Source organism: Patagioenas fasciata, chromosome 11 (assembly GCF_037038585.1).
Source record: "Patagioenas fasciata isolate bPatFas1 chromosome 11, bPatFas1.hap1, whole genome shotgun sequence".
Lineage (NCBI taxonomy): Eukaryota > Metazoa > Chordata > Aves > Columbiformes > Columbidae > Patagioenas > Patagioenas fasciata.
The window spans coordinates 5,963,097-5,991,029 of record NC_092530.1 but is presented as its reverse complement, the minus strand read 5'-3'; the positions used below and the strand labels follow the sequence as shown (position 1 = coordinate 5,991,029).

The following is a 27,933-nucleotide window of genomic DNA, read 5'->3' as shown; positions in this document are numbered from 1 at the left end:
TCATTGCATGTGCTCACCCACACCATGCAAGTGTGGCCATGTGCAAGTATGGTGGCATGGAGGTGATGCACATGCTTCCCCGTGCCTGGGGTGTGCATGCCTGTGTGTGTGGGCATGCGCACACATATGTGCATGGCAGCAGTGTGCGTGTGCTCACCCATGCCTGTACATGTGCACGCGTGTGCCTGTAGGGGTGTGGGCACATGTATGTTTATGGCAGCAGTGCATTTGCATGCCCATGCCTGAGCTGTGCCTAGCGACGTACGTGTGGGCGTGTGCACGCAGATGTGCATGGCCATGATGTGCACACTTGCGCATGCCACCCATGTGCATGGCCTTGCAGTGTGGGTGGTGCACGCGTATGCACACAGTGGCGGCGCACGTCCTCACCCATGTCCACGCACACATACGTGCACGCGTGCCCACGTTCACACACACGGGCACGGCCGCCGTGCATGTGCCCACCCATGCCCCTGCACGTGCTGCTCTGTGTGCACCCGGATGGCGCACACGTGTGTGCACGGCGTGGTTCCTGTGCTCTCCCGTGCCCGCGTGGGCGCTGCACACGTATGTGCACGGCGGCGGTGCGGGTGCTCGCCCGTGCCCGCGCGGGTGCCCGCCCGTGCCCGCGTGCTCGGGGCCGTGCGTGGGCTGCCGGTGCCGCGGTGCGCAGCAGCGCCCGCCGCGCCGGAGCAGGCCGGGGCTTGCGGCGCAGGGGCAGGGCCGGGGCTGCCTGCAGAGGCACATCCCGGCGGGGCCGCGCTGCGGGGCCGGGGGGGCTGCGGGGCGGCGGGCGGGGGCAGGAGGAAGAGCGACCTTGCATAAGCGACGGCGGCGGCTCGCGGTGTGCAAGGTGTGTGCGCGGGGCGGGGGGGGAGCGCTCCGCCCGCCTCCCCGCTCCTGGGCGTGCTGCGGGATGCTCGGCGGAGACCCGGCAGTCCCGAGGTTGGAGGGGGGGTGCGAGGCCCGCAGCGAGGGGGGCTGCGACCGCGAGGGGTGGAGGACGGCAGCGCTGCGTGGCTCTCGGTTCCTCCGCCGCGCCCCCCCCCCGCCCCGAAACGCTTGTTGCTGCGCGGGGAGACGGCACCACGTTTGCCGGCAGCCGCGGGGGGGGCCGGTGGAGCCGGCCCGCGGGAGCCGCGTGGGGCCCGGCACAGTGCCGTGGGGTGCCCTCTGCCACCCCCGGCCCGGGCACGGCAGCCTTGCAGCCGGCCAAGCTCGCTCGCCCAGGTAGGTGCCCCCCCAGCCCGCCCGCAGCCCCCGGAGCGGGCAGGGATGCCGTGGGGAGATGGCCGCCCCCGCATGCGGGGAGCCCCGCGTCCCCCCCTCCATCCCACCCCACCCGCAGCCACCTGCCGGGGACCGGCGACCCACCGGCGTGGGGCCGGGAGATGCTCCCAGCCCTGCCCGGCTGCCGGAGCGCGGCGGATGGATGGCGGGAGGCAGCTCCTGCTTTTCATGGAGTCTCCCCCTCTAGCCCGGGCGCTGCGGGCAGCCCAGCACCCCGGGATGGGCACGGGAGCGGGGGCTGCGGCAGGGGAGCTGCACCCCACTGCCAGGGCCGTCTCCCACGGTGGAGCGAGGGATGGCGTTGGCATGCCAGGCAGGGTGAGGAAGAGACACCAAAAAAAAGGCAAGGAAGGAAAACTTTGCCTGCAAGGAAGCCACTCCGAGGGGCATTCCTGGGTGAGGAAGCACCATCTCCCCCAATTTTCAGGATTGCACCTCCCGCTGGCCAAGCCACAGAAGATGAGGGGCTGTGGACGCCCTTTCAGGTCTCTTCCTTCACTCGTATGTGTCCTTGTCCTCTCAGGGCTGTCACAGGAGGCAGCGGAGCCCTGAGCCAAGCCCGGTGGAAAGATGGCTGAGAAGCTGGTGCCTGGGGACCTGTTCCTGAGGAAGACCCGGGAATCGGTGTCATCCCTGGACTCGGACAAGCTGTCACCCATCTCACCTGAGGCGGGTGGCGAGGAGTCGTCTGACAGCGAGGGCGAGCAGGAGGACAGTTCCCACAAGCTCATCCGGAAGGTGTCCACCTCGGGGCAGATGAGGAGCAAGGTCAGCGGTGTGGGGGCCTGGGGCGAGGGGCTGGCTGGTCTGCGGGGTCCCCGATGAGAACGCAGCGGGAGGATTCACCCGCACTGGGGCGTAAATCAGCGCCAGGCGCTTGCTGCTTGCAGACCCAACTGAGCCGGTGCCCAGGGCAGTGCCAGGAGGGGTCTGGCCCCCTGTGCCCTGTGGAAAGGCACATGGGAAGGGTGCACACCCCATGGTGGCAGAGTCAGCGTTGGTCCCGTGGGGCTGTGCAGCATGGATTTTACCCCACTTTTCGGGGGCAGGATCTCTCCCATACCCACCCCCCCCAAGTTGCCTTCATCCCATGTTTGTATCGCTTGGGTTCCCTCCACCTGTCCCTGGGAAAAGAGGCTCTTTCAGGAAGACTCTGCCCCGTGGACCCTCTGGAGGTGAGATTTAGGATCAGCGCAGTGCTGTAGGCTCCTGAGATCCCGTACCCCACTGCTGGCAGAGCACGTGTGGGGCCTGGTGGGCGGCAAAATGGAGCTGGCATCTTTCCCAGTGCCCCAGATTAATTCGGCTGTGCCAGCTCCCCTGCGGGCCCCACTCCTACATCCAGTCCCCTGTGCTGGTCTGCTGGGTGGATGGGGACACCTTTGAGGTTGGACGTGACACTCTTGCCACCCAGCTGTTGGCATGAGGGCAGCTTGTGTGTGTATGTGTGCAGCTTGCTCAGAGGAAGCTATTTTGGTCGGACCTACGAAAATACAGGGTGTGGTGCCTTCGGCCAAATGGGAGTGGGTGGCTGTGGGTGTCCTAGGTGAGGACAGTGAAATGGCCAGACACCTCCTGCCTGAAGCGCGGGGAGCAATAACCTGGGCTGAATGGCCAGGTGGGAAGCCAGGAGAGGGAGAGGTTTGGGGGGGCATTTTGGAGAGGGGGGCTGTGGGCATGACACTGGGAGGATGCTCGGGGCGACGTGCCAGGTGCGCGGTCCCTTTGCATCCACCTGCCGGCTGTGGGAAGGAGGCGGTGGTGTGAGTCAAGGCGATGCCTGCAGTGGCAGCGGGCACACGGGGGCTGCCGCGCTGCGGGGGAGCCCTGCCGAGGGGCTGTGCCAGAAATCCTCCCTCAGCCAGCTTCCAGCCCCAGCCACTCCTCGGTGGGGATTTGGTGGCCGTGCTGCACCGAGAAGGGAGGACAGCTGAGAAAACACCGTGGGGGAACGCAGGGGGTGCCCTCAGGCTTCCGTGTTGAGTGCAGTCGGCAGGGAGGGAGGCAATGGGGACAGGGCGGTGTGCTGGGGCCGGTGGCTGTCAGGGCTGCGGGGGCTGGGACCAGCTCCCCTCTGCTGGCCCAGGCCTGGCTGTGGGGCCACGTTTGGTGCCCTGACATGAGGGAGACAAAGGGCGTTTGCCCATGGGAATGGAAGTTGCGGTGCTCCCAGCCTGGTGCTGTGGGGTGTTTCCACTTGTCAGGAGATGTTTTTAGAGCAGGTGGCACCAGGGGGTCTCTTGCTGAGTCCCTCTGGCTGCTCAAGGAATGTGCCTCAGTTTCCCCTTCTTTGGAGCAGGCTGGCACCTCCTTTGCCTACTCTGACGGGTGCCGTGGGCTGTGTCGGAGTGCAGGGTGCTGCACAGGGGACACGATGGACGGCTGGGCCTGTGGGCAGGGTCCTGGGGATGCTTAGCCCTGTGTGCAAACCCTCGGCACCCTCCTGGAAGGGTGACAGCAGCCACTGCAGTTTGCCACACAGCATTTGCCATGCCAGATGGGCTTGCCCTGCTGTGGAGCGTGGGGGATATCGCAGGGATTTGTCAGTACCAGGAAACCCAAGAGAGAAGGGCAGGTGGCCAGGCCGTGCCCATGTCCTGCAGCAGCAGCACAGGACACAAGCGCGCCCCGAGTCCCAAGCCCGGGCGTCAGAGCCCCTCTGTGGTATCTGCAGGTCCAGCCGTGCTGGCCAACAGGCTACGTGTCGGGAAGGGCTGAGCTGCCGGCTCCCTGCCGGCTGCGGCTGCTGCCCGCATCCTGCCCGGCATCGGCAATTAGCCATGCAGGAGGTGATGCCGCGCAGCGTGCCGGCGACAGCGGGCGGCGTGATGGATGGGCAGGCAGAGGGGGCGCGGCTGGGTTAATAGCCTGCAGAGAGGAGAATGGAGGAGAGAGGGATGAGAGCTGGGCAGGGCTGGTGCTGGAGGGGGCTGAGACGAAGCCATATGTGCACCCCCCGCCAGATTTCAGTGTTGGGGTTCAGAGTTTTCCCTGAGGATTCCTTTGCCTTGGTGTGGATAGGCAGGACCACGCTTGCCAGCCTGGCTCTGCGCTGGTTGGGCTCCTTCCCTACAGAGATGGGGATTTTGGGATGTGATTGCTGCTGCCACCCAGGTCGGGCGGTCCCGGTCTCACGGCTGAGCCGTGGCACACGTACTGCCTGTCCCTCTGGCTGCGGCCACGGCTGTAGGGAGGGACAGGCAGCACGTGTGCCACAGCCGGCACCTTTCCGAACCACGTTGACATCCCTATTGTGCACCCATGTGGGGCTGAGATGGGGGGGAACCATTGCCTGCACCCCAGAGACTGGGGCTGGTACCTAATTAGCACACAGTTAATGAATGAGGGAGAGTCTAGTGCCAGGGCTGCAGCTCACAAGAGGTAACCGGGTTAGCGGGTGGGTGGGGGGGACAGGCTGGTCTGTTTTTTGGCTGTTGGTCGTAGTTGGGGTGCTGGAGGGAGCCCGCAGGAGCCTGCAGTGTTGGGGAGCTGGGCAGGGTCTGCCCACCCGCACTGACCGGGGGGACCCTGCTCCCTGGCCATGGGAGTGAGCAGCTTCCCCTGCACCAGGGTCTGTCCAGCCCCACGGGGACAGGAGCAGGTGAGAATCATTTTGGGATCTGCTGAATCCTTCCTGATCACTGCTCCCCATTCCTAGCGCCTCCTCCAAAATGCCTGTTCCCTTACCCCTTTCTCAAACCTCCCCATCAATCACATCTCCCCACTCCACACCCCCAGCTTGGCTTTCTCCAGGCTGTAATTGCTGGGACACCCCGCGGGGTGCTTTGTGCAGCTTCGGTGTGGAGGCGGTGAGGCCATTGTGCTTGGTGACAATGACAGCTGCCAGGCGCAGGTGCCCCTGCGGGGCTAAATGGCCCCAGGACAGATGGGGTCTTGCTGCCGCCCCCTCCTCCTCCTCCTCCTCACCAAGACCAGGGGCTGCTCGTTGCCTGCACCAGTTTTTGGGAGCGCGAGGGCAGAGCAGGAGGGGCATGCTGTGCTGCACCCTGGCACTGGTCCCCTTTGGGTTGGGCATGGAGGGAGGGGGCAGTGGGGAAGGAGAGGGTGCCAGATCTAGGGTACATCAAGACATTTGAGGTGCCAGCAAACGGGCGGGGGGGCACATCCTGCCTGCGTGGGCTGGGCGCTCAGCTCCCAGCGCTGCCTCAGCACGGGCTCTCCCGGCAGCTGAGTGGAGGCGGGGAGCAATCCGGCTACTCTGCTCCGTTTGGCTCCGGCTGCAAGGAGCTGCAGCGAGCAACTGGTCCTGGAGTGCTTGCCCCGAAACTGAGGGGCTGCAGGCACCAGGCAGGGCACAGGGGGTGCATGCCAGGGATGGGGGCATTGCCCACGGGGTGGGCACTGTGTGCATGACATGGTGGGTAGGGGCATGGCTTGTCTTCCATTTAGCAAAGGGGATCATGTTCTCAAATTCCTGATGCTGGGGTACATCACAGCTGCTTGGTGGGGCTGGGGAACGCACCAGCATCCTCCTGGGGGACTGGGGAGGTCAGCGGGGTTACTGGTACCCTGAGGGAGGAGTGTCCTGGTCCTTGCTGGAGGCACTGGGCACCCCATGGGCTCACGGTGCCTCAGGGATGGGTGAGCGGTGTCTGTGGGTGCAGGAGTGTTGGGGCGGCTGGCTGGTAGGGCAGAGCTGCAGAGCCAGGCTGTGGGGAGGGCTGCATCCTGGCCAAAAGACAAGGAAAGCAAAATAGGGCTCCTGGGGCCAGGCCTGGAAACCTCCTTCCTGCTGCTGGGGGGTGGCACCTGGCTCCCAGGCAGCGTGTCCTGGCGGGCACTGGTGACGGACCGCAGCATCTCTCGTGTGGGGAGAGGCTGGGACTGCTGGGGCTGTTCAGCCTGGAGGGGAGGCTGGGCCTGGGGCTCCTCAGGAGTGTGGAGAAATACTTGAAGGGGAGGGTGCATCGAAGAGGGAACCAGGCTCTTCTGAGTGGTGTCCAGCAACGGGCACAGATGAAAAAATAGGAAATTGCATCTGAACACAAGAAAACACATTTTCTACTGTGACATTGGTCAAACTCCGGCACGGGCTGGTCAGAGAGGCTGTGGAGTCTCCATCCATGGAGATATTCAGAACCCCCGGGCTGGGTATCTCCGTGATCCTGGGCAGCTCCAGGTGATCCCCCCAGGTTCTATCCTCAGAACTCCTTGCCAGCCCCAGCCGCACCGTGGCCACCTGTCACCGAAGCCCATCTCCACCCCAGCCGTGCCCTGTGTTGCTCCCAGCCTGGTGGCATGTGTCCTGCTGGGGGCTGGCAAGGGGACGGGCTGGTCGCTGGGTCACGTCCCGCAGTGGGGCTGTACTGTGGGGCACGGTGGCACTGCCTGGGACCACCCCAGCTGAGGGGGTGGCGAGCAGGGAAGGGTAGGCTGGGCTTACTCTCCTTAATCAGGGCTCACTGAGCCGGTGTCTGGAGTGTAAAGATAGCCGCAGTGTCGCCAGCCGGATGTTTGTGAGGTTTCTCAGACGCGCTGCCCTCTCCCCGCTCACATTTTCCATTATGCAAGAGCTGCTCTCGCCCGTCAGCGCTGGGCAGGGGGGGCGAGCTGTGGCTGTGCCCACCGGGATGTGGGCACAAGGGGCAGGAGGGCACGGGGCGAGCTGGTACGGGATGCCGGCCCTGCCGGCGGGATGCCTGGGGACCGGTGCAGCTGTAGGTGGGAAATATGAGCTCCTTTCAGAAAAGCGGCTGAAGGTCATGACTGCTGAAGGATGAGGTGTAGGGGGGATTGCCCTTCCTCTGGGGGTTCCTTCCCTCCTTCCTTTCCTCCCAGTAAATCCTCTATCTACTTTTGATGATGTCTCGTGGCACCACATAATGGCGTATCAGGACCAATGCTGGAAGCTCCTTTGAAGGATCCTCCCAGCGTTGGGAAGGGGGTTTGGGGTCCTGCAGTGGCAGCAGGATACATCCTCAAGCTGTGCGGATGCAGCTGAGCCTGTGGGACTGTGACACCCCCCAGGCACCGAGCCCCTGGGCCGCCCGGTCCCGGAAGAGCTCTGCTGTATCTCAGAGCCTGATAAGGTTTCCAACCGACTCCAGCCCACAAGGTGCCAGCAGAGGCTGGTGGCCCTGCAGCCAGGCTGTTTGCAGGGCTGCCGGCTTTGCCCTGCTGTCCCGGCACGCTCCATCTCAGGACGGACAGCTGCCCAGGATGTTGCTGGTGTGATGCAGGTCAGTGCATTGGCAGGTGTTCGGTCCCCTCTCCTCTTGCCCGCACGAAGTGTTGTGTCACCATGGGGCCAAGCAGATCCCATCAGGAGCAGTGTAAGGCTGCAAGCTGGGTGGGTTGTGGTGCCCACCAGCCATATGTGCCAGCATTTGCGAGTAACTCAGCCTCCTCGGCTCTTCTCCGGCAGCCTCTTGGCTGTCCAAGCTGATCCCAGCAGGTAAACCCTCCCATCCCAGCTGTGGTCAGACCTGGCAACACTACAGGCGCTTCCTGGGGACAGCAGCAGCAGAGCTGGGAGAGCGGGGTCGGGGTTCAAAGCAGCGTCCTGGGGCCCTGCCCTGGGGCTGAGGGAAGTGCTGGCTGGACGTGAGCTCCCTCGGGGCTGTGGTTCAAGCCCCCTTGCCTGCGCCAAGCACACAGCCAGCCCACGGCGTGATGGCTCCTGGGCACCAGCGTGATCCTGGCACATTGCTGGTGGCCAGCCATCCCCTTGGGGCTATTTTAGCAGTGTCCCCTCCAAGGCTCCGGTGCTGCTCACCCTCCATTGTCTGTGGCTGAGCAGAAGTGGTTTCTCTGCATACCCCTGATGGTTTTGTTCTTGCCTTTGCCTCCCCACCCTGTGTCTCTGGGACCCCCCACCAGTGCCAGGTACAGCCCAGGTGGTGCTGAGTTCCCCGGGCTGAAGAGAGCAGGGAGGGTCCCTGGGATGGAGCAGAGCCCTGCAGAAGGGAGCCAGCCTTGGGCTGGTGGCCAGGCAGGTTGCCCATTGCTCTGGACATCAGCACACCGTGTCACCTCCTCTGTTGCTGAGATGGAGCCAGCATTGGCTTCGCTGTGGCTCCCTGCAGTGCTGGCTGGGGCTTACCAGCCAGAAAAGCTGCGGCTGGGGTAAGCAGAGGGGCTGTGGCTTGGTTTGGGGTGAGGGTGGCACCCCATGCTCAGGGCTGTGCAGCGGCCAGCACAGAACTCCCACGCCAGGAGCAGGAGGCAGCCCCTACCCTGTGCTGCGGTTGCACTGCTCCTGGGAGCTATAGGGTACCTCAGAGCCACTTGCTATAGGGAATTGTATTATTGTGGTGACCTGGAGCCTTGGTTGGAGCTACAAGGGATCCAGCATGGCAGGGATGATGCCACCCTGGCACATCGCACCCACCACTCAGTTGCCTTCCCCACCGTGTTTCTGTTTGCAAAGGGGAAATGATGGGCTCGCTTGACGCTTCCCGCTGCAACACGGCTTCCTACTGCATGAGCAGGTCTGCTGGGGTCCGTAGTGTCAAAAGCAGGCGTCCCAAACTGCTGAGGCACTGTGGAGCTGCTCCCGGCACAGGGCAGCACCAGGTGCTCCTGGCTGAGACCTGCGGACAGAAGAGCAGGTGTGTGTGTGTCTCACCTCGATGAGACCCTCCAGCACCCAGGCAGAGAGACTCGTGTGCCTGCCCGGGCAGCGTGGCATGACCGGGCTACATGGCTCGTTTTGAAGGGGGGACCTGCCCTGGTTTCCCCAGGGAGCAGGCTGGCTGGCCCAGTGCTGGAAACAGCCATGCGGACTGAACCTGTGCCCCATCATGTCAGCTGAACCTGTGCCCCATCATGTCAGCTCTGGGAGTGACGGAGCCTGGACAGGCAGCCTCATAAGGGTGGCAAGATGCTGTGCATGGCAGGGCAGAGGGCTTGGGCTTTGCTGCCCTGCCTGGGGCACCCCGCACATGTTTTGGGAAGCACCTAAGGGTGGATGTGGGGAGAGGTGCTTCCCAAGCTCCTCTGCACCAGCTTTGCTGCCCCACAGTAGGATGCTGGTGATTAGTTTAGTCTGCAGTGAGGGTAAACTGAGGCACACCCCCCCCCAGCCACAGCACTGTGGGTGTCATAAACTCTAACGGGTGTGTGGTGAGGGAGGTGGGAGTTCTGCCTTTCGGGCTCTGCTCTAGCCTGGGGCTGGCATCCTTTCCCCCCAGGGCAACCCTCCTGGCCATGTCCTGCCACCCTCGTGACCCTGGAGCTGGGCAGAACTGAGCACCCGCGCCCCGCTGCAGCTCTGGCTCCAGCCCCTGCTGTGTTAACCCTGAGCCACCGGCATGGCAATGCCTCTTTTTTCTTCTCCTTGTCATTACATTCTCCCACTCCTCACCATCGTGGGGTCCCTCTCGCCAGCACACACTGCCTGTCCTTCGCAGCAAAAGCAATGATTGCAGCAAACCCGGAGCTGTGCCTGTGTCCACTGCATGTGTGCAGGTCTGGTTGGAAGAGGTGGTTGTGGCTGGATCCCCCCTGGCCATGGGAGGACCCTGCCCTGTCCCTTCCTGACACGTGCCCTACTGGGGTGCATGGTTTGTATGTGGATTTGGGGATCGCAGCTGGAACCCCCTGAAAGGCTGCGCTCCCCTTGCTGGCTGTGGCTTGTCTGGGCTCACGACATCTCTGTGTTCACCATCTCCCCTGTGTGTTGTTGCAGCTGAGAGGCCGGGGAGGGGAACGATAGGTCCCTGGGTGCTGGCACTGAGATCAGCAGAGCTGTTTGAACCTGTGCTGGCACTCACAGGCAGCATGGGGAAACCATGGCCAAACCCTGCACCAGTCTTGGGGGAGCAAAGCATTGATAGGGAGCAATAAAAGCTTAAAACCTCCCTCTCTGAAATTCGTAATGGAGAGGGCCGTTGGGTATTGGAACAGGCTGCCCAGGGCAGTGGTGGAATCGCCATCCCTGGAGGGGTTTAAAAGGCATTTAGACCTGGTTCTTAGGGACATGGTTTAGTGCTAGAATTAGGTTAGGTTATGGTTGGACTCGACGATCCTGAGGGTCTCTTCCAACTGAAATGATTCTATGATTCTATGAGGGCCATGGAAATTCGGGTGTGTGCCCTGGGGGGCTTGGGAAGGGGTCAGGAATCAGGGGGAGCTGAGGCTTGGGGAGTACCCCAGGTACGGTTTTGGCTTCTTTGTGAGCTTGGAGGCTCCTGCTACTCCTGGTGCTCTGGCTGTCTCGTGTGGAGCTGCGGGGCAGGGTTAACGCCGAGGCCAGGGGCCGGTGTGTTTGCAGGCTGGTGGGCACCTGGGTGCCACCTCCAGCAGCACCTGGGCTGGACACAGGGGCGCTGAGCCCGTGGTTCTCTCACAACGGTCTCGGTGACCAGTGCTAATTCACCGTTAAATGTTCCTTGTTGTTGTGTGCTGGAATCTAATACAACCGCTGTTGCAGCTAATTGCAGAGGAGCAGCTGAATGGGGCTGCCGGCAGTGTTTAAAGAAGATACAATCAAAGATTAGGCAGTGCCAGAGATGCAGAGCATCTCTGCCACCCCGCTCGGCACAGGCTTGTAGCCGCGTTGCAAACACTAATTAATTGAGCCTTGTAAACACCACTGTGAGGAGAGTAAATATTGGCAGGTGCTGTGGATCGGGGAGGGCAGAGGACGGGCAGCCGGGCTGCAGGGATGCGCTGCACTGCAGGGGATGCTCTGCCTTGCCCCAGGGTTGTCCTCGGCCTCCGGTTGTCCCCTCCGGGGCTGTGGGAGCCAGGCAGGGCTGGCTGCTCCCCACGCCAGCCAAGGGGCTGGGGCTGCAGTGCCCGACTAATGCCACCTCCAAGCCACAGTCCTGGTGGCTGTGGGGCAGTGGTGTCCCCTCCAAGGGAGCTCTCCCAGCCCCAGCTCTGCTCTTGGGGAGCTGCAGCATGTTGAGGCTCCCCTGGACACTGCTCGGGGGAAGGAGGGGAGAGGCAGCAGTGGCTCCGCGCTGCTGGGCACCTCCAGCTGCCAGCCTGGCAGCACCCTCCCGAAGCACATGAAGTGCCCGACGCCCAGGGGATGGCAGGCGATGGACATCATTTACCCTGCTACAGCCAGTACTGTGTGAACCCAAACATGTCCCATCTGTGCTCTGGGCAGCTCTTAGCTCCTAGGGACCCAGGGACTGGTGTCACCAGAGGGGGAGTGGCTTTGGGGGTCCTGGAGCTGCGGGAGCTCACCACCCTGTGGTCCCTGCAGAAGAGTGTGAAGGAGGGGCTGTTGCTGAAGCAGACGAGCTCCTTCCAGAGGTGGAAGAGGCGATACTTCAAGCTGCGGGGCAGGACGCTCTATTACGCCAAGGATGCCAAGGTAGGCTGCGGGGACTGCCAGCATACTCAGGGGAGGAGTGCAAAATCCCTTCCTGCTGAACTGGGGCTCTGGTTTCTCCCCTACAGTCCCTGATCTTCGACGAGGTGGACCTGTCCGATGCCAGTGTGGCTGAGACCAGCACCAAGAACATCAACAACAGTTTCACGGTGAGAGGGATGCAGGGCTACCTGCTGTGGCCCACCACCTCAGCACCTCGTGGTGGGGGCACTGCAGACCTCCCCCTCCCCACAGAGCCACGGGGCACCCCACAGCGTGGCTTCGTGCTGCTGGAGGTGGCACTGGTGGCCGTGTGCCGGGGTTCAGTGCAGGCTGCTCTCCCGGGGCTGGCTGGCTGTGGGATGGCCTTGCAAGGGGACATGGAGACGGTGGCTGTTGCAGGTGATCACGCCATTCCGGAAGCTCATCCTATGTGCGGAGAACCGAAAGGAGATGGAAGACTGGATCAGTGCCCTGAAATCTGTCCAGAAGTGGGAGATCCATGAGGTGATGTGGGCAGGGGACTGTGCGGGTGCTTCTCTGCAAGGGGGCACCCCTCAGGAGCAGGAGGTGCCTTTGGCTGCCGAACAGGAGCTGCTGCCCTTGGTGCAGCCCCACGGGCAGGACAGGAGCAGGAGTGGGGCTGGGAGGACTCGCGGTGATTAGGAGGGAGGGAGTGCCGGGGCGGGGGGGTCCCAGGGGACTGATGGGGCAGGGCTGTGCCCCAGCAGGCCACGCAGTTCAACATGGAGCACTTCTCGGGAATGCACAACTGGTACGCCTGCTCCCACGCCCGCCCCACCTTCTGCAACGTGTGCCGCGAAGCGCTCCCGGGGGTCACCTCCCACGGCCTCTCCTGTGAAGGTCAGAGCTGGGGTCCTGCCGGGGGTTGGATGGGGATGGGACTGGGGTGGGGGACCCCTCTGAGGTTGGTCCGGAGCAGGAGGGGTGCGGGTTGATGCCCACTGGCTGCTGTCACCAGCTGTGGAGGGGTGGGGGACCAGGGCTGCGCATCCTGCGGGGACCGTCCCTGCTCCTCATTTGCTCCCCACTGCACAGTCTGCAAGTTCAAGGCACACAAGCGCTGCGCTGTCAGAGCCACCAACAACTGCAAGTGGACCACTCTGGCCTCCATCGGCACCGAAATCATCGAGGACGAGGACGGGGTAAGCAGGGGAGTCCCCCTGGGGGACCCTGGCACAACAGAGCCACCAGCCTTCCTGTTCCCACATCAGTGGCACCCAGCATCAGGATCCCTTATTGCTCTCCAAATGTGACCACCACAAACATTTGCTGGGGACACCTCTGCCCTGTCCCATGCGCTGGCAGCTGCACAAGGAGCCAGGCAGGCAGGGAGAAGAGGGCACGGGAGGGGTCCCAGGGCTGCCTTGCCCTGCTGTGGGGCATCATTCCCTGCCTGCCCCTTTTGTGGTGCCTGGTGAAGGGGGTGGCCCGTGTCGCTGTCCCTCAAGTGCGCGGGAGCAGCAGCGGTGGCGTGGCGCTGGCAGCTGCCCCTGTCCGCAGGTGGCCATGCCCCACCAGTGGCTGGAGGGGAACCTGCCCGTCAGTGCGCGCTGCGCCGTCTGCGACCGGACCTGCGGCAGCGTCCGGAGGCTGCAGGACTGGCGGTGTCTCTGGTGCAAGGCCATCGTAAGGATGTGTCCCTCCCTGTCCCCCCGCCACAGCGCGGACAGCACGGCACCTCCTGGGTGCATTGCTGGGGAAACTGAGGCTGGGGGCTTTGGTGCTGCATTCCCTAGCTTTGCTTATGCACGTGTCCCTGCATCTCCAGGTTCACAGCGCCTGCAAGGAGCTCTTTGGCAAGAGATGTCCCCTGGGCCAGTACAAAGTGTCTATCATCCCACCAACCGCCTTGAACAGCATCGATTCGGATGGTGAGTCCTGCAGGGGACAGGGCTGGGCTGCGGGTCGGGGGGACAGGCTGTTTGGGACAGGGCTCTGAGCTCCTCTGCAGGCCTTGACTTGTGACTGTGCCCGCCTTCCTGTGCGGCACCAGGAACACCAGCATCGGGAGGCTCCGGAGTCACTGCCCCTCCCTGTTGCACCTTTGGTTGAGGGCCGCGTGTTGCTTTGTGCTCTGCTCTGTGCTGTGACAGTGCTGTGCTTTGGGGTGACATTCTGCCCTGCCTGTGGCTTCACTTGCTCCTGCCAGGCTGCCTCTCACGGTGGCCCTGGTCACGGTCCCTCCATGCTGGGATCAGCGGTGCCAGCCCTGAGCTCCTGATGTGAGATGCCACTTGTTGCACCCCAAAGCTTCAGCACCCTGCAGGGCAGGATGAGGCCCTTGCTTGGGTTATTTTCTCAGTGTCTGTACCTCAGCTGTTTTTCTGGTTAGTGCAGTGTGGGTGCTGCGGGGTGCTGGGGACAGAAGCAACGTGCAGCCCGTGGGAACCACCCCCTGTCTCCCTCACCCTCTCCGGAGGGGCCCAGCTGGCCTCCACCGAGCAAAATCTGTTCTTCTCCTCCGGATATTTCTTTCCTCATTCTTTAATGATTTTCACCGCGCGGCTCAGCCGGTGGCTCATCTGCTTCTCGTTACTCATCGGGATGCTGTCAGGGTAACCATCATGCGGCTTCTTCTCCAGCTTCAGAGCTGCGCTGCTCACGGCTGGGCCCCCCGGTACCATCACTGCCCCGTCCGTCTCACGGTGGCCGCGTCAACCGAGGCCGGCGTGGCTGCGGGCTGGCAGCTGTGACCGCTGCCGAGCCGGGCTGGGCTGTGCTGCTGCAGGAAGCAGCTCAGGGAGCCTCAGCCCCCTCCTCCCGCCGCACTGTCCCCCCAGTGTGCGGTGCCGCTGGCAGCGGGCTCTTCTGCGGCAGCCCACGCTCTGACTCAGCAGCTCCCGGTGTTTTGCTTTGCGGATCCGCTCGGCTGGGTTGGGATCAGAGAAGGAGCGGTGCTCAGGTGGTGGGCTGCGAGGATGCTGCTCCCCACGCTCCGGAGGCAGCAGGGCTCCCGGTGGCACCCGCGGGCTGTGCCGGTGCCAGCAGCACTGAGGGCTGGTGCTTCCCCCGCTGCGGCATCGCGGGGCTGCCCAGGGAAGGAGCCAGCAGGGCTGGCCAGCAGGGCAGGCCTGGCCTAAGGACCAGGATGGCCAAGATGTGCCTGAGTTGGGGGCGGGCTGCGGGCCAGTGATTGATCCTCTTCTGCCTCAGGCACATTTCGTTCCTCATCTCATTTCTTTAAAAGCACGGTGCTGGCTGCCAAGCCTCCTGAGGCTTCTGCGTCATTCTCCCCCATCCCACCAGAGCCCTTGTAGGAGCAGGCGGCAGAGCATGGGTGACAGTACAGTCCCCTGGGACTGCAGCTGGTCCCCTGTGGTCATGCCAGCTGACAGTGCCACCCCTGGGAGCACCCCCAGGTGGGACTGTGCCCCATTCCTGTGTGGTTTTGCTGGGTCTGTCCCAGCTGGACTGTTGGCAGAGCAAGGAACTGCCCCTCCTGAACACCCACCACCGCTGCCCCTTTTGGAGTGGCTCTCTGGGGACGTGAGTCAGCTGGGTGACACATTGTGCCTACAGGAACAGTGATGGAGCGGGAACCTAACTTAGATCTGCCCTAGTACTACCCTTGCCTATCCTTATCTCCATCCCTATCCTCATTCCCATCTTATCCCCTTCCCCATACCCACTGGCATCTCTTCCTCCCACCGCTCATCATATCCTGGGCACCTCGATCACTGTCCCTCCTGCCTGGCCCCAGCACCCTGCAGGTTGGGCACAGCACAGTCGGGGTGTCCATGTGGCCTCTGTTGTCCCAAGGTGTCTCCATCAGTGTCCTCACAGGGTGGGAGCTGGGGCTGGGGGCTCACGTGCTTGGGCTTGCTGCAGGTTTCTGGAAGGCCACCTGCCCCTCCACCTGCTCCAGCCCTCTCCTGGCCTTTGTCAACTCCAAGAGCGGGGACAACCAGGGTGTCAAGTTTCTGCGCAAGTTCAAGCAGTTTCTCAATCCAGCCCAAGTCTTCGACCTCATGAACGGGGGCCCGCACCTGGGGTAGGCGCTGGCCTGGCTGTGCCGGGGTGGCCTTGGCAGGGTCCCGGCGGGCACCTGGCACAGCCCTCAGCCCCCTCTCCTGTTCGTGCCCAGGCTGCGCCTCTTCCAGAAGTTCTCCACCTTCCGGATCCTGGTGTGCGGGGGGGACGGCAGCGTGGGCTGGGTGCTGTCGGAGATCGATGCCCTTGGCCTCCACAAACAAGTGAGCGAGAGTGCGGGGCACTGCTGGCGTGGGCTGGCACTGTCCCGGTGCTGGCACCACCGCAGCTGGGAGTCCCCTCGTGTGCCCTGGGGTGCTGCTGGCGACCTGCACAGTGGGGTTAGGGGTGTTGTGGGTGCCCCCCGGGGCTGCTCTGAGCCCCCCACCCTGTCCCTGTCGCACAGTGCCAGCTGGGTGTCCTGCCCCTGGGGACCGGCAATGACCTGGCACGGGTGTTGGGCTGGGGCAGCCTGTGTGACGATGACACCCAGCTGCTGCAGATCCTGGAGAAGCTGGAAAGGGCCACCACCAAGATGCTGGACCGGTGAGCTTGGTGTGGGGTGTGTGCCTCTCTGCTCCCCCCTCACCTCAGCACCTCTCAGGCAACCTGTCCTTGTCCCCTACCTACGTGTCCCTGTGCTGGGGTGCTGGGAGGTGGTAGGCAGCAATGGCCTCTGCTTGGCAGGTGGAGTGTGCTGACCTACGAGGCCCCCAAGCAGTCCCCCCCGGCCCTGAAGGAGGAGGAGAACGGGGACTCCAACATCCAGGTGGGCACCACTGGGGACTGAGGGCTTGAGATGGGAGAGAGCAGGCTGGGGGCCAGGTTCCTGTTCACCCCATCAGCTGATTCAGGGGCACACAGGCTGGGTTCGCACAGGGAGAGGTCATGGAGGGGTCCCTGGGGACTGGGGCTGCGAGGGGGCTGGCAGCTGGTCATGTGTGATGAGGTGAGTCTGGCAGGTCTCAACCTGGCACCTGGGAGCAGGCAGCAGGCTGAGATGGAGCAGCAGGCTATTTTGGACTCCTCTGTGTGCTCCCCGTCAACCCCTTGCCTCAGTTTCCCTCCTGCTGTGGCTGAGCATCCGCTCTGTGTGGCAGCGTGGGCACGGCTGCCCTGGGGGCTGGGAGGGCGGCTGAGGGGGGCTGTTCATCTCCTGTTGAGGGCTGACTGGACAAGGCTCCATCCTGGAGCAGGGCACCTGGTGGGGTGTCATGGCTCCAGGTACCCTGTCCCCTCCAGGTTCACATCTCCCACTATGCCGACTCTGTTGCCTTCCACCTGGCCAAGATCCTGGAGTCGGACAAGCACTCCGTGGTGATCTCCTCTGCCAAGTAAGGAGGCGGCTGGTGATGAGGGTGCTGAAACCCCCCCAGCTTGAGCTGGGAGCATGTCCCCAGGGGTGCTGAGCCCTCCCCAGGCCAGACTGTCCCGTCTGGCCACCAGCGCCTGCCCAGCGGCTAACCCGGCTCTGCTCCTCCCGTGCAGGGGGCATTACCCCAGCAGCCCCCCACTGGCACCTGTGCCCAGCGGGGTGTGCCCCTCTCCACCCGCTTCCCTCGCAGGTTCCTCTGCGGCACTGTCAACGACTTTGTGGCGGAAGTTGGCCGGGCTTACAAGAGGGCGATGGAGAACAAACAGGAGGCTGAGCTGATGGCGCGGAAGGTGGGTTTCGGGGGAGCTGGATGGCACAGCCCCCAGCGTCGGAGGGGCGGGGTCTGCTCCGCTGGCCCATGTCCTGGCTGTGCATGCACCGGGGTGCACTGTGCTCGGGGTGCACTCAGGGTCACCAGTCAGGTGTGGAGTTCCCAGCAGAGATGGAGTGCCCTCGTGCTTGGGATGCCCAGGCGCTACCGGTGCCAGGCACGGGGTGCCAGGGGAGCGCCCAGCACTGGTGGGGGCAGTGGCTTGTGCCGGGGTGCTGAGCGTGGGGGTGTCCTGCAGTGTGCCATGCTGAATGAGAAGCTGGACTCCCTGGTGCGGGAGCTGAATGAGGAGGCTCAGGCCATCTTGGTCCCCGAGGGAATGGCGCAGGCTGCCCCTGGCAACAGCAAGGACCAGGAGAAAGGTGGCAGCTTCAACCCCAACTCCGTGCCTCGCATCTTCAAATCCAAGGAGCAGCTCATGCTGCGGGCGAACAGCCTGAAGAAAGCTTTGCGGCAAATCATTGAGCAGGCGGAGAAAGGTGAGGGGGTGGCGAGGGCTGGCAGCTCGCGTGATGCTGCAGCAGCCTGGCACGGGCTGCGGAGCCCCCGCAGGTTTGTGCTGGACCCGTGCCTCGGTTTCCCTGTCTGGATCCTTGAGGTGGCAGCAGTGCTGTGCTCTTCTCTCTGATGCTTGATGTGGCCAAGGGAGGTCCCCAGCATGGGGCAAAGGTGCCACCCTGGGCCGTGCCTGGCACAAGCCCACAAGGCTGACCCAGGGAGGGGGCACAGGGCTATGGGGCTGCCTGGGACTTGCTGTCATGCTTCTCTTTGCGTCCAGCTGTGGATGAGCAGAACAAACAGACACAAGCCTACCGGGGCAGCACAGGCCCCAGCAAGAAGGACAGCTCAGAGGAACTCAACAAGGAGGAGGAGAGGCTCAGTAAGATGCCAGTGTGGCATGTGGCTCTTTGAGGGGCTGTGGAAGTGAGCTGTGAGGTGGGCTCAGGCTAGGAGCCAGTTCAGCAGTTGCCTTCTCTCCTCCCTGACCAGGCTCCCGGCGCGAGACGGTGACCTCCGCATCTTCCTCCATCATCCTGGACCGGCCAGACACCTTCGGTAGCTTGCAGTTCCCCGAAGACCCCAGTGCCCTGTGAGTCTGGGATCCTGCCCCCCCGCCCTTGCTGCCCATCAGGCAGCGGGAGCAGACCTGAATCATGCTGCTTCTTGGTGATGGCTGCTGGGGCATCCTCTGCCTGCTGGCACGGCAGCCCCGGGGCACATCCCGCCCCGGCCTGGCAGTGCCCGTGCTGCATGTGCCAGCTGCACGAGCTCTTGCTGCCAGCTTGGCCAGCACCGTGCGCGTGGTGCGAGCTCGGGGCTCCCCTGTGCCCAGCACAAGCAGGTCCTGGGTGCACCAGGGATGTCCTGGCACGGGACTGAAAGCGCTCCAGCCATCCTTACTGGCTTGGGTCCGGCTTTCCAACGCTAACCCCTCTGGGAGCTCACATTGCAGCTCCGGCGGGTGTTATACCTCATCCTCTGGTCCCAGCCCGGCGGCTGCCTTTGTGCAGCTGCCTCCCAACCTGCCCGCCCTGTCCGCTACTTTCAGCCACTTCTTGGAGAAATGCGTCATGAATAACTACTTTGGCATCGGCCTGGATGCGAAGATCTCCTTGGAGTTCAACAACAAGCGAGATGAGCACCCCAAGAAGTGCAGGTTCGCTGAAGCCCCCCAGATTGCACTGGGAAAAACATATACTCCCCCCTGGCTTTCTGAGGCCCCAAATAGGACGGAGTATTGGGATGCTGGGAGGCATGGGGTCAGCTTGGGGCTGCCATGCCTGGCTGGGAACCCCTTTCTGTGACAGGTTTTCCTCCTGCAGTCATTGCCGTGGTGCTGGGGTGAGCACCCTGGGTGTGTGACAGATTGCAAATATGCCTGGGAAGTGGGGAGGGATGCTGTGAGGCTCTGGCTGCTGATGCCCCCCGGGTGTGTGCATGGGCACAGAAGAGCTTGGTGGGATTTGCCCACCCTGCACCCGGGCAGAGGAGACGTTGCCATGCCTGCATGGGAGGATGCCAAGTGCTGCAGCCTGTGCAAGTGGGCAGGCTCCTGTTCTGGGAGCGGGGAAGCCAAGGCAGGCGCAGGACCAGTGCTCCAGGCCAGCTGGTTCAGCCCAGTGCCCGGGGAGGGCACAGCCCTGTGGCAGGCTGGGGGGAGCCTGCAGCCCCTCTCACTTGGCCCTCTTTGACCCGCAGCAGCCGCACCAAGAACATGATGTGGTACGGGGTGCTGGGCACGAAGGAGCTCCTGCAGCGTACCTACAAGAACCTGGAGCAGCGGGTGCAGCTGGAGGTGCTGGCCTGGGGGGTACAGGGACGGGGTGGGGGGTGGTGGCATGGCGGCCTCAGGCTCAGCCCTCTCTTGCAGTGCGACGGGGTGCCCATCTCGCTGCCCAGCCTGCAGGGCATTGCTGTCCTCAACATCCCCAGCTACGCCGGGGGCATCAACTTCTGGGGAGGCACCAAGGAGGACAACGTGAGTGCGAGCGCTGTGGGATAGGGAGGGGAGCACAACATCCTTCCCACAGTCCCAGGGAACCCACAGGCCCTCAAGCAGCGGTCTGGGGTGTCCACGCCTGGGCACACACAGCGGGAAAAGCTGGGTCCCAAAATGAGCTGGGTTTGTGACTCTCGCTTGTACTGGTCCACTACAGAACTTCGGGGCTCCATCCTTCGATGACAAGAAGCTGGAGGTGGTGGCCGTCTTTGGCAGCATCCAGATGGCTGTGTCACGGGTCATCAACCTCCAGCACCATCGCATCGCGCAGGTAGGGGCAAGGCACCCTGTGGGACCCTGCGTGGTGCCAGAAAGCTGTTGGGGCACCCGTGGTGCAGCTGTGCTGGGCTCCCGGCTGGCACTGACCTGGCACCAGGAGGCTTTTCAGCCCCGGCACAGCGGCTGAAGCCAGCGGCACAGTGCCAGCGCGATGCCAGCCCCGGGCTGTGTGCCCCACAGTGCCGTGTGGTGAAGATCACCATCCGGGGGGACGAGGGCGTCCCTGTGCAGGTGGACGGAGAAGCCTGGATCCAGCCACCTGGCATCATCAAGATTCAGCACAAGAACCGAGCCCAGATGCTGACAAGGGACAGGGTGAGCTCGGGGTTGCACAGGCTGCACGGCGGGACTGTGCTGGGGCATGGGGAGGTGTGACAGGCTGTGGGGGGTCACCTCTGCAGGCATTTGAAAGCACCCTCAAGTCCTGGGAGGACAAGCAGAAGGGGGAGAGTTACCGAGCGGCTGCCCGGCCACGGCTCAGCTCCCAGCAGTCCATGGAGTACCTGACCGAGGAGGAGAGCAGCCTCTTGCAGCAGGTCTCGCAGGTCGCCGAGACCCTCATCGCCAGGTCAGGCAACGGGATGGGGATGTGGTGGGCATGGGTGGGGAGAGCTTCACTGTGGCCACCCAGAGCTATAAGGGTCTCCTAGTCCTGTATCATCCGTCCAGCCTGGGGGGGCCCCGGCAGCTCCAGCCCCTCTCACCCGCAGGATCCACGAGGCAGCCAAGGCTCACAAAGCCATGGAGCAGGAGCTGGCGCACGCTGTCAACACCAGCTCCCTGGCGCTGAGTGAAGCCCTCTCCAACAAAGCCACTGGCACCTCAGAGGTGAGCAGGACTGGGGTACAAACCAGCCTTCCCCCGGCCGCCCCCAGGCCCTGCTGCTAAAGGGGTCACCTCTCCACGCCCCCCAGTTTCTCAGCAGGAATGCAGCTGTGGAGGTGGTGCTGAGCATCAAGGAGCTGTATGCTGAGACCAGGGCGTTCCTGGAAGGGAAGGCGGTGAGTGGGGGGCCAGAGAGCACCCCGAGCCCCCCAGCGGCGGGGCCTGTGCCCTTGGCCTGCAGCTCTGGGGATGGTCCCTGTCCCCCACAGCTGGACTCGCCGCAGGAGGAGGAGGCGCTGCACGGCCCCCTGAGCGTGCTGGGCCAGGAGCTGCAGCGGCTACTGGACATCCACTGGCTGGGGCCCATTGCCCACCCCGCTGAGGAGGTGGGTGCACGGGGGCCGGGGTGGCGTAGCCCACCGGGCGTTCCCAGGAGGGTGTAGCACCCTATTAGCCTGGCTTCTCACAGGAAAGTGCCGGCAGTACCAACAAGGGCAGCTTCAAGCTTCGCCTCAACATCCCCAAGCCCAGGAAGGACAAAGACAAAGGGCAAAAGCAGAAAACCAACAGTGCACTCCCAGGTAAAGCAGGCAGCGTGGCACGGGGGAGACAGGCACAGCCCATGTTGGTCGGGACCCCCACGTTCTGACTTATCCATCAGCCTCCTGTCCTGGGCACACTGCAGAGGGACCCTATGGGAGGGGTACAGGGCATGTCCTGGCTGCCTGGGGATGTCACCTTTGTCACCAACAGTCCCATAGAGCTTAATTTTTCTGCTAACGGACATGCGGAGCCCCTCGGCCCTGTAACTCCATCACCACTGCAAGTGGGAAAAGGGGGCTCTGGTACCGCTCAGCCCTTTGGGTAAGTCCCTGCCCCAGGGCTGGGGGGGTCTCGTTGAGGGGGAGAAGCTTGGATGCTCTGTAAGCTAAAGAGAGTAGAAACTGCTCCAGGCTGAGCCTGCTGAGGCCTCTGGCCCTGCCAGAGCTGGGGGTGCGGGGGTGCTGTCTGCAGCCTGCTGCCAGCGCTGCCCCGGTCTGCCCGCGCGCCCAGCTGCCTGCGCCGGAGCCCGGGCCACCGCTGTGGTTTTCCTCCCTGCTAGCGGACAAGTGGGGCTCCGAGGAGGTGGCAGCTTGGCTGGAAGCGCTCGGTTTAGGGGAGTACAGAGACATTTTTGTCCGACATGACATCCAGGGCTCTGAGTTGATCCTGCTGGAGAGGAGAGACCTGAAGGTACAACCTCCCTTGTGCCCTCTGAGGGACTCCCAGCCCTGGGGAGCATGGTGTCCTCCATTCCTCCTCTCACCATCCCTCATGGGGATAAAAGGCATGTGCTGACCCTGCACCCAGCCCCACGGGGCTGAGCTTGCACCGCTTGCTTAGCTTGCACGCAGGGGCTGGAAGCAGGGGAGAAGGTTGGCCCTGGCCCCTACCTTGCAATGCTCTGTGCACCTGCCCAAAGCAGGATCAACAGCACCATGCCCTCTCCTGCGCTTGCCAGAAGACAGAGGGCTCCCAGCAAGGACCTTGCTCTGGCAGCAAGAGCATGGGGAGCTGGGCTTGGCAGCCTCATCCTCCATCCCATGGCTTCCTCGCCAGGGAGGGCCGAGGGCTGGGGTCCTACAAACACATCAGCTCCCCGCTCCTTCTGCAGGACCTGGGGATCACCAAAGTGGGCCACATGAAGAGAATCCTCCAGGCCATTAAGGAGCTCAGCAACCCTCCCTAGGGCAGCAGCAGGGCAGGAGCCCGAGCCCAGCCCCAGCACCGCCCCTCAGGACCAGGGGTCAGGCAGGGGGGCTCCAGCTCCCTGCCCCACCCCACGCGTGTGGAGCCCCCCTGCTTGCCTCGCTTCGTCTGTTTGTCCCCCAGCGTCCCTGGAGCTGCTGCTTCTCCCCGAGCCTGTGGGGCTGGAAACACTAAAGCAGAGGTCTAGCCCTGTAGGGAACATGGTGTGACTGCCAGTCCAGCCCATGGTGGGGTCGCTACAGGAGCTGGGGCCAAAGCCATGATCCCCCTCCCCTCCGTGGGTATTTAAGCTGTGTAAATATTTGGAGAAGAGATACTCATTGCTGCTGCTTGTGTAGTGTCATTACCTCAGGGAAGGCAGGGTGAGGGGGGGAAATGGGGATGAGAACTGGGCCCCTTCAGCTTCCTGCTCCCCACCATGCACCCCCACCCCGGCAAGGGGAACCACAGCACCGTCCCATAGCCCCGGCCCAGCAGCCGCCACCGGCGTGTGACACAAACAGAATATTTTATTGACAGCTTCATATGACTTTTTTTTTTTCCACCCCCCTCCCTCCCCATCAGTTAAAATTAGTATTATTTATGTACATGGAACTCCCTGCCAGAGAGCACCCAGCTATTTACAATTTATTTACAGAGACCGGGCTAGCAGCTCTTCAGTATCTCCTCCAGCTTGAGCATGTCCATGGGGGTGACTTTGGCAACCTCAAAGAAGACTCTGGAAGGAACCCACAATGACTAGGGCTCAGCCACAGCCCTGACACCCATCCACCAGGGCCCCCCAGCTCTCTGCAGCACCCAAGGGTGCATGCTGGTGGTGCCGCCCTCTGTGGAGGGAGCAGACACGAGGTAGAGACCCACGCTGCTCACCTGTGTGAGTACTTGGTGCGCACAGCTTTCAACTTGTCATGGGGCTGGTATGTGAGCAGGAAATTCAGCCTCTTCACCAGGGGGTGCAGGTCCTGGGAGTGGTACCCGCTGTAGTACTCCAGTGTGGGGGTCTGCAAAGGGGCAGCACGGCTGAGCTGGGCCCTCTCGGTGATGGAACACCCATCATCTTCCCTCTCCAGCCCTCTCCCCCAAATCTGAGCATAGCCCCAGAACATCATCCCCACACTGATCCATCTGCTCCTGCACCCCTGTGGTGCTGACCAGGGGGCTTTGGAGGCGGACAGCAGGTTGGGCAGGCGCTTACCCAGCCACCGAGGTTCTTCATGGTGAGTGCCAGCAGCAGGCAGCTGGCAGCCAGCTTGGAGGGGCTCTCCCGGGCATAGTCATACTCCTGCAGCGTCATTTCGCAGAGGAAGCGGGCCAGCGTCAGCGTCTCCATGGTGGCACGGGCGCACTACGGCCAGGCAGGCAGGAAAAGGCTGAACTTTTTTAGCAACACTGCTCCCCCGCAACCTTTTTGGGGATCTAGAGTGCTGCCTCTGGGGCACAAGACACAGACCTCACACCCCAAGCTTGACACAGACCAGCATCCTCAGCTCTATCGGGAGGTCTGGCCCAACGCTCCTTGCTGCCAGCTGGGAGCCCAGGGAGCCAACACAAAGGGGCCCTGGAGGCACCTGGACACCAGCCCACCCTCCTGCTGCACCCACCTTGGCAAAGCGTCGCAGGAACCGGTAGGGGATGGGGATGTTGATGTCGAACTTGAGGGTGCTGAGGATGTTCATCTCCATAGCAATGAGCTCTTCCCGCTTGTAGGCATCGTCGCAGATGTAGAGGAAATCATCCACGCATGGTGGGCAGCGCTCCTGATGGGGCACAACTGCTCAGCACACTGATGGGCTCATCCTGACAACGCTTAGGAAATCCTACTGGTCTGGAGGCCCTGTAAGAGCTTGTGCTCTGCCAGACCCCAAAGGGACTCTACAGCATCCCCTGGGGCTTGTATGTTGTGTTTACTGCTCCAGTCCTGGGCTCTAACTACAAGCCTTGCTTGTATGAGGTAGACTTGGGTGTCCTTTTGGTCTCTGCAGGGCAGAGGGGAGCCAGGTCTCCAGTGACACCAGGAGATGGGATCCAGCTCATTGGGAACTGCATTCACCTTGGGATAGGGAGGGCTAATGCAAGGGGTAACACAAGGACAGATACCACCCCAGCAGCCCTCAGGGCAGCAGTCTCACACTGTGGGGACCTGACCTTCTCCAGTTACCCATGGGGACCAGAGAGGCATAGCCTCCTCTGCCCCAGCACCCCAGGACAGCACACAAGGAGTCACCTCAAATTTGGAGGCGATGAGGATGGCAGTGGAGCCGATGAGCTGCAGCTTGTCCCTCATGCTCACCACCTCCACCAGGTAGTGGTCCACCAGCTTCACAGCCAGGTACAGCGTCTCATGGTTCAGCTCAAAGTTCTCCTGCAAGGATGCGGGCAGGGGGACAGGGTATCAGGCAGAAGCTAGGCCCTGCTGACCCCTGCTTCCCCCCACAAGGGCTGGGCTCAGAGGAAGGGATGTAGTCTCATCCCCAACCTGGGGAGCAGCAAGACCAGCTTTGCACTGGGGACAGCTGCAGGAGCCTCTGCCAACACACTGGGGTCCCACAGGTACAGCCCAGGGTGGGGGCTGTGCTGCAGAAGGCCATGCCTGCTGCCCCTGCCCATATACCTGCACCTCCACCATCCAGTCCACCAGGATGGCACGCATGTCCCCGCTGATGTCTGGCTGCTTCTCCATGTAGTCAGGGAGGATGAATTTCTCCTGCCAAGGTATGAGCTTGTCAGGGACTCACTGGACACCACGATCCTCAAATGAGAACCCTGCCACCTCATGTGGGCCCCCACCAGGTGCTCAGAGCCTCTGGGCAGCAGATGGCCCTGCTCACTTGGTCACTCCATCCCTGGACAGGGCTGCCACCCCGGCCAGGTATCACCCACCTCTCTTTCCCGCATGTATTCAAAGATCTCCTTGGCGTACTCCGCATTAGCATAGGGGTCACCCAGCTGCTCCTTGTCTATGTCCTCCACTGCTGGTGCCTGGTGGGACAAAGGAGACAGCGGTGAGGGGAGGCCCCAAGCTCTGCAGGTGCTGGTCAACCCCTCAGGGCAAGGCTACTGCAGCTCTGTATCCTCTTCCCATCTGCCCCCACCACCCCACAGCCCCCACCCCACTCCTTCCCATGGGAAGAAGGTGGTGGGGTTCCCACCACACGGGCCCAAGCATCTCCAAGGTCCAAAGCACTGCCTGGTGCCCCAATATCACCAGCAGCATCTGCAGATCAGCACCATCAGGATGAGGCTGGGGGCCCAGAGGGCTTGGGTACCTGCACAGGCACTGGCTTCTCTGGAACAGGATCCTCCTTGGGCTCTGCAGGAGTCTCAATTGGGGGAGTTTTCTTCATTGATCTGGACAGGACAAGAGCATAAATCATTGCTGATAGGAGGCCACATCTTCTGGATGAAAGTGGCTCTCCAGACCTCCTTGCTGCTCAGGAAGGGGCTAAGCCACCCTTAAAGTATCCCCATAGAGACTCTAAGATTCATTTAGTTTGGAAAAGACCTTTAAGATCATCAAATCCAACAGTAAACCTAACACTGCCAAATTCACCACTAAACCATGTCCCTAAGAGCCACATATAGGGGCCTTCTATGTATCTCCATGGATGGTGACTCCATCACTTCCCTGGGCAGCCTGTTCCAATGCCTGAAAATACTATCCATGAAGGAATTTCTCCTAATATCCACTTAAACCTCCCCTGGCGCAACTTGAGGCTATTTCATCTACTGTCTGCCCCTCCCTTCTGGCTCATGGTCTCCATGGGCCAAAAAAAAGCCCCGATCACTGCATGTTCTTCCCCATGAAACAGATTTACAGGTGCTGGCCCTGCAGCGTCCCCCTGCCCTGGTCCCTGTCACCATCTCCACCGGATACTCACTTTTTCAGGTTGATCTCATTGTTCTTGGCCACCCCCAGGGCAGTATGGGCCCTCTGTGTTTTGTGTGGTGCCGCTTTGACAGCCTCCTTCTTTCCTGCCACCACCTGGCTCTTGCGAGCCTGTTTGGGGGAGAACGGGGGTGTTCAGAGGGGTGCATAGGGCAGCGAGTTGCGTCCTGCAGGGAGACCCCTCCTCCTGCTGCTGGAGGGGATACCCAGCCCCACTACCATTGGGGGCACCAAAGCCCCCACCCCACAGCAGCACTCACATTGGTGATGTCCCCAAACGCCGACCTCTTCTTGGGCCCACCCTGGGGCGAGGATGGCGACCTCTTGGCCTGAGCACTCTCCTCCTGCGATAGAAGCTGTTAGAAGATGGGGGGCCATTTGCCCCACAGGAGCCCCCCCTCCCCGGTTTGGGACTCACCTTGTCCAGGTTGGCATTCTCTGCAGCAGGGCCCACCTTGCCTGCTCGGGGCTGCTTGGTGCTCAGCACCCTGGCATTTCGTGGCAGCGGCATTCTGTCTGTCGGCCTCTATATGCGAGCTGGGAGCAGAGCAGGGCTTGATGGGGGTGGCTGCCGTCCCCAGGGACACCCCAACAGCCAGGGGCAGGATCACGGGGCACTTGTACCCCCAGGAGGTGCAGCAAGGGACAGATCCCAACCCCCTCTCTGAGCGCGGCAGGCAGAGTGCCCTGAGCGGGGTGCAACAAGGATCGGTGTGCTCCCCCAGAGGAAGAGGGACACGGAGCATCACGACACCCATCGGAAGCTGGGAGCAGCAGGGAAGGGGCAGTTCCCAGCCCCCTGCATCCCGCAGAACAACTTAAGGGCTCTGCCACCCCTACACCCCAACACCAGGGAGGAAGCGAGCTCAGGGACACCTCTGCACCCCAGGGTACAGGGGTCTGCACCCCTGCGATCTCACGAGGTACCGTGGAAAGGGGGGAAAGCAAGTCTACGGGGATGCAGGAGGCGGAAAGCCAGGAAACCCCAGCCCCAGCCCCAGCCCCAGCCCCAGCCCCAGCCCCAGCCCCAGCCCCAGCCCCAGCCCCAGCCCCAGCCCCAGCCCCAGCCCCAGCCCCAGCCCCAGCCCCAGCCCCAGCCCCAGCCCCAGCCCCAGCCCCGCTCACCTGCAGTACAGCCCCGCAGCGGCCCCGGCGCTTTTGAAAGTAGCAGTTCGGCAGCGGTTGGCCAGCACTGGTCGAGCGTCGACCAGTGAGAGCGCGGGGCGGTGCCAGGTGCGGCCAATCGGCGAGCGGTCAGAGATGCGGTTGCTAAGGGGCAGGGCGGCAGGGTTTAAAATTCAGCCCAGGCGGCCAATGGAGGGGCGACTTTGCGGAGGAGGCGGGGCGGGCCGACCGAGGCGCGCGGTGATTGGTGGGGCGATTGCCGTTTAAATCCTCCTCGCGGGGCCGGCGTTGC

General features: G+C 62.9%; 2 protein-coding genes across 8 annotated transcripts; one reads left to right on the top strand and one right to left on the bottom strand.

Annotated features, from left to right (window-relative positions):
- Window positions 1-783: 783 nt before the first annotated feature.
- Window positions 784-22,959, top strand: LOC136106150 (diacylglycerol kinase delta-like). 6 transcript variants are annotated; one of them, XM_065846276.2, is made up of 30 exons: window positions 784-853; window positions 1,814-2,058; window positions 11,471-11,581; window positions 11,668-11,748; window positions 11,981-12,085; window positions 12,310-12,442; window positions 12,638-12,744; window positions 13,103-13,228; window positions 13,371-13,473; window positions 15,431-15,593; window positions 15,687-15,795; window positions 15,978-16,117; window positions 16,259-16,340; window positions 16,814-16,905; window positions 17,137-17,236; window positions 17,516-17,756; window positions 18,056-18,157; window positions 18,268-18,367; window positions 18,827-18,934; window positions 19,480-19,573; window positions 19,649-19,756; window positions 19,935-20,048; window positions 20,237-20,371; window positions 20,458-20,624; window positions 20,767-20,884; window positions 20,971-21,057; window positions 21,151-21,267; window positions 21,351-21,462; window positions 21,984-22,114; window positions 22,536-22,959. In XM_065846276.2, the coding sequence occupies exons 2-30, from the start codon at window positions 1,861-1,863 to the stop codon at window positions 22,608-22,610; spliced, it is 3,459 nt and encodes a 1,152-aa protein (XP_065702348.1). In that variant the 5' UTR covers window positions 784-853; window positions 1,814-1,860; the 3' UTR covers window positions 22,611-22,959. The 6 variants fall into 6 exon arrangements, with proteins under 6 accessions (XP_065702348.1, XP_065702346.1, XP_065702344.1 ...); XM_065846274.2 differs by having other exon boundaries at window positions 19,477-19,573; XM_065846272.2 differs by having other exon boundaries at window positions 19,477-19,573; window positions 20,971-21,267.
- A 177-nt stretch (window positions 22,960-23,136) lies between these two features.
- On the bottom strand, window positions 23,137-27,718 carry CCNB3 (cyclin B3). Of its 2 annotated transcripts, XM_065846492.2 has the most exons (12): window positions 27,642-27,718; window positions 26,935-27,053; window positions 26,777-26,860; window positions 26,509-26,627; window positions 25,897-25,978; window positions 25,511-25,609; window positions 25,242-25,334; window positions 24,855-24,992; window positions 24,232-24,387; window positions 23,826-23,975; window positions 23,501-23,631; window positions 23,137-23,348 (listed from the first exon to the last, which is right to left on the bottom strand). In XM_065846492.2, the coding sequence occupies exons 2-12, from the start codon at window positions 27,025-27,027 to the stop codon at window positions 23,276-23,278; spliced, it is 1,218 nt and encodes a 405-aa protein (XP_065702564.1). In that variant the 5' UTR covers window positions 27,028-27,053; window positions 27,642-27,718; the 3' UTR covers window positions 23,137-23,275. The 2 variants fall into 2 exon arrangements, with proteins under 2 accessions (XP_065702564.1, XP_065702565.1); XM_065846493.2 differs by lacking the exon at window positions 27,642-27,718 and having other exon boundaries at window positions 26,935-27,489.
- Window positions 27,719-27,933: the final 215 nt, after the last annotated feature.